A 4,455-nucleotide genomic window follows, 5' to 3' on the forward strand; every position below is an offset into this window, starting at 1 on the left:
CCCCACTCTCTTTCCCCCTCGCTTTCTCTCTCTCCCCCTCGCTCTCTCTCTCTCCCCCTCGCTCTCTCTCTCTCCCTCGCTCTCTCTCTCTCCCCCTCGCTCTCTCTCTCTCCCCCTCGCACTCTCTCTCTCCCCCTCGCACTCTCTCTCTCCCCCTCGCTCTCTCTCTCTCTCCCCTCGCTCTCTCTCTCTCTCCCCCTCGTTCTCTCTCTCTCTCCCCCTCGCTCTCTCTCTCTCGCTCTCTCCCTCTCTCTCTCTCACTCTCTCCCCTCGCTCTCTCCCCCCTCTCTCTCTCTCCCTCTCTTGTTCTCTCTCTCTTCCGTTCTCTTTCTCTCTCTCCCACTCTCTCGATCCTCTCTCTCTCTTTTTTCTCTCTCGTTCTCTCTCTCTCGTTCTCTCTCTCTCCCCCTCTCGTTCCCTCTCTCTCCCCCTCTCTCTCTTCCCCCGCTCTCTCTCATTCGCTCTCTCTCTTCCCCCGCTCTCTCTCATTCGCTCTCTCTCGTTCTCTCTCCCCTCTCTCGTTCTCTCTCCCCTCTCTCGTTCTCTCTCCCTCTCTCTCTCGTTCTCTCTCCCTCTCTCTCTCGTTATATCTCTCCTCTCTCGTCTCTCTCCCTCTCTCCCTCTCTCTCGTTATCTCTCTCTCTCTCGTTATCTCTCTCTCTCTCGTTCTCTCGTTCTCTCTCGTTCTCTCTCTCTCTCTCGTTCTCTCTCCCTCTCTCTCAATCTCTCTCCCCCCTCTCCCCCTCTCTCGTTCTCTCTCTCTCGTTCTCTCCCCCTCTCGTTCCCTCTCTCTCCCCCTCTCTCTCTTCCCCCGCTCTCTCTCGTTATCTCTCTCCCCTCTCTCGTTATCTCTCTCCCCTCTCTCGTTCTCTCTCCCCTCTCTCGTTCTCTCTCCCTCTCTCGTTCTCTCTCTCCCCTCTCTCGTTCTCTCTCCCTCTCTCGTTCTCACTCCCTCTCTCTCTCGTTATCTCTCTCTCTCGTTCTCTCCCCTCTCTCGTTCTCTCCCTCTCTCTCTCTCGTTATCTCTCCCTCTCTCTCTCGTTATCTCTCTCTCGTTCTCTCTCTCTCGTTATCTCTCTCGTTCTCTCATTCTCTCTCCCCCTCTCGTTTTCTCTCCCTCTCTCTCTCGTTCTCTCTCTCTTGTTCTCTAACTCGTTCTCTCTCTCGTTCTCTCTCTCTCTCGTTCTCTCTCTCGCCCCCTATCTCGCTCTCTCGTTCTCTCTCTCTCTCGTTCTCGCTCTAATTCTCTCTCGTTATCTCTCTCGTTATCTCTCTCTCTCGTTCTCTCGCCCCCTATCTCTCGTTCTCTCTCTCTCTTTCTCTCGTTCTCTCTCGCCCCTATCTCTCATGTTCTCTCTCTCATGTTCTCTCTCTCTCTTGTTCTCTCTCTCTCTCGTTCTCTCTCGTTCTCTCTCTCATTCTCTCTCGCCCCCTATCTCTCCCTCTCTCTCTCTCTCTGGTTCTCTCTTGCTCTCTCTCTCTCGTTCTCCCCCTCTTTCGTTCTCTCTCTCTCGTTCTTTCGTTCTCTCTGGTTCTCTTTGCTCTCTCTTTCGTTCTCTCTTTCCCTCTCTCTCGTTCTCTCTCTCTCGCTCCCTCTCTCTCTCTCGTTCTCTCTCTCTCGCGCTCTCGCGCTCTCTCTCTAGTTGAGGATGGAGTCAGTGAGCAGACCCTACCCTCTGACGCTGCCCCCCATGCACCAGTCAGCCCCCCCGTCCCGAACCAGCTACACCAGTGTCTCCCCCGAATCCTTGCCCTCACCCCCCGACCCTCCCCCTCCTCCTCCCCCACCTCCCCCTCTCCCCAACCCCCCTCACCAGACCGCCTCAACCCTGTTTAAGTACAGCACCATCGCCCACCTGCAGGGTGGCGCCAACCAGGCTGCCAATCAATACAATGTCCAACCAATGGGGCAGCAGCAAGGCCCTCCAGCCCCTCCCCTCCCCAACTATAACACGCTCCCATTGGCACCCTCCAACTACATCATCATGCCATTGGCTCCCAGCAACTTCAACCCTCCTCCCCCTCCTCACCCCTGCTCATTGCCTTCTCCAGGCTCTGCCATGGCCTCTCTGAGGCTTGGCCCCCCCAGCCCTGTTCCTCAGTTCATCGCCCCTCCTCCCCCCCAGGACCAAACCCTGCCACCCCTTCACTACCCACAGAGTAACGGCACCCTGCTCCCCCCTCCGCCCCCCGAGGAGGACCACCAGTGCCTCCCTCTCAGTAACACAGGGCTGCAGCAGTTCCTGGCCCAAAAGTTCCCCAATATGAACTACGACTTCTCCGACCTGGATGGCCAACCTGAGTCCCCTCCTCCTCCCCCTCCTGCCTTCTCTCCCCTCTCCCCCACCCTGTCACCCCCCGCACCTCCTAAAACCTTCTCTGGTGTCTTCCCACCCCAGACTGCTCCTAAGACCTTTGGTCCAGGGATCCCCCTATCCCCAGTCTCGCCCTCCCCTCCTTCTGGTCCAATGAAAAAGCAGCAAAGCTTCTCAACAGGCCATTCACCCAATCAGCCGCCTCCCACCATGCCCAAACAGCACAGCTTCTCCTCTAAGACCCTCCCCCTGTCCGCCCCAATCTCCCCGAACCCTTCCCTGGTCAAACAGATAGTCAACCAGTTTCCTGGAGCTCCCCTGCCCCCCCAGTCCCCCCCGGCTGTCAAGGCCAAACCAAGATGGCAGCCAGGGGGTCAGATCCCCCCCCAGTCCCCAGAGTTCCCCCCTCCTCCCCCTGAGGACAGCCTGGACTTCCCCGCCCCTCCCCCTCTCCCCCCTTCCAAGATGGGCTCTCCTATTAAGAAGTCTCCCTCCTCCACCTCAACCGGCTCCTTCGGGAAGAGGGGGCCTCCTCCCACCCCCCAGCGCGCCTCCTCCATCAAGTCCAACTCCTCAGGGGAGTACCAGGAGGAGGTCCAGGTCCAGAGGCAGCCTAAGAAGGTGGAGTCTCTGGTCAGCAAGTTTGCCCAGCCTGGCCTTGGCTGCTGCAACTCCTCCATCGCCACCGCCTCTGGATCTCCTGCTAAGGACTTGGGGCCTCCTGCTCCTCCTAAACCAGGCAAGCTGAACCTGTCAGCCCTCCAGGGTCTGCAGACAGGGCAGCACCGCCAGCCCAGTGGAGACTTCCCCTCACCTCCTCAACACCGCCAGCCCAGTGGAGACTTCCCCTCACCTCCTCAGCACCGCCAGCCCAGTGGAGACTTCTCCTCTCCTCTTCCAGAGCTCGATTACTTCCCCCCTCCTCCTCCCGACTCTGAGCTGCTCCCCCCGCCCCCCCTCCCCTCTGAGCTCCACCCGGGGGCCCCCAGGGTCGCAGTCGTCAACCCCCAGCCGCAGGCCACGCAAATCTCCCACCCCGTCAGCCAATCATCATGGAAGACCCAGTCGCTGAAGAAGACTCCACCTCCGACACTCCACAGGCTGTCCCGGAGCAACACGGTCCAGGACCCCTTACCCCTGTCCCCCCCGCCCTTCAGCTGTCCCCTGCCCCCCACCCTCCCCGGGGGTCCTAAGGGGGTGGGTGGTACCCTCTCCTCGGTCCAACCCAACTTCCTGGAGGACCTGAACCGGACCTTGAAGAGGAAATCCATCTCTCGTCACGGCTCCCTCACGCGTCACGGCTCATCCCGGCTGGAGCCCGTCTCCATGGACGACATGGCCCTCCCCCCTCCGCCCCCTGAGCTGCTGCTGGACCAGCAGAGGGGGGGGCAGGGCGGGGGCCACGGGTACATGTCCTCAGGCTATGCAACGATACGACGGGGGCCGCGCCCTGCCCCACCAAAACGGGACCAAAGCACCAAACTGACGGGAGAGTGGTAGCTAGGGGGTAGCAGGGGGTGGATAGTGGTGGTAGCTAGGGGGTGGATAGTGGTGGTAGCTAGGGGGTGGATAGTGGTGGTAGCTAGGGGGAAGAGGAGGACTTGGGCTGAGCTTCCCATGCTACAGACTGAATACAGCCTATGGACCCATCAACGCTACAGGCTACAGACTGACTACAGGCTACAGACTGACTACAGGCTACAGACTGACTACAGACTGCAGACTGACTACAGCCTATGGACCCATCAACGCTACAGGCTACAGACTGACTACAGACTGCAGACTGACTACAGCCTATGGACCCATCAACGCTACAGGCTGCAGACTGACTACAGCCTATGGACCCATCAACGCTACAGGCTACAGACTGACTACAGGCTACAGACTGACTACAGGCTACAGACTGACTACAGGCTACAGACTGACTACAGGCTACAGACTGACTACAGGCTGCAGACTGACTACAGGCTACAGACTGACTACAGGCTGCAGACTGACTACAGACTGCAGACTGACTACAGGCTACAGACTGACTACAGGCTACAGACTGACTACAGGCTACAGACTGACTACAGGCTACAGACTGACTACAGACTGACTACAGGCTGCAGACTGACTACAGACTGACTACAGGCTGCAG

At 58.9% G+C, this 4,455-nt stretch overlaps 1 protein-coding gene across 1 annotated transcript in view; it reads left to right on the forward strand.

The window, feature by feature from the left end:
- LOC311143677 (ras-associated and pleckstrin homology domains-containing protein 1-like) overlaps positions 1 to 3,815 on the forward strand; it is a gene marked incomplete at its 3' end in the record, with an annotated part of 215,502 nt that extends 211,687 nt beyond the window's left edge. Inside the window, 1 exon segment of the mRNA XM_084179549.1 lies at positions 1,644 to 3,815. Within this exon segment, the coding sequence (XP_084035675.1) occupies positions 1,644 to 3,815 (2,172 nt within the window).
- Positions 3,816 to 4,455: the final 640 nt, after the last annotated feature.

This window comes from Coregonus lavaretus (genome assembly GCF_964263955.1).
Source record: "Coregonus lavaretus genome assembly, chromosome: 16".
Taxonomy (NCBI): domain Eukaryota; kingdom Metazoa; phylum Chordata; class Actinopteri; order Salmoniformes; family Salmonidae; genus Coregonus; species Coregonus lavaretus.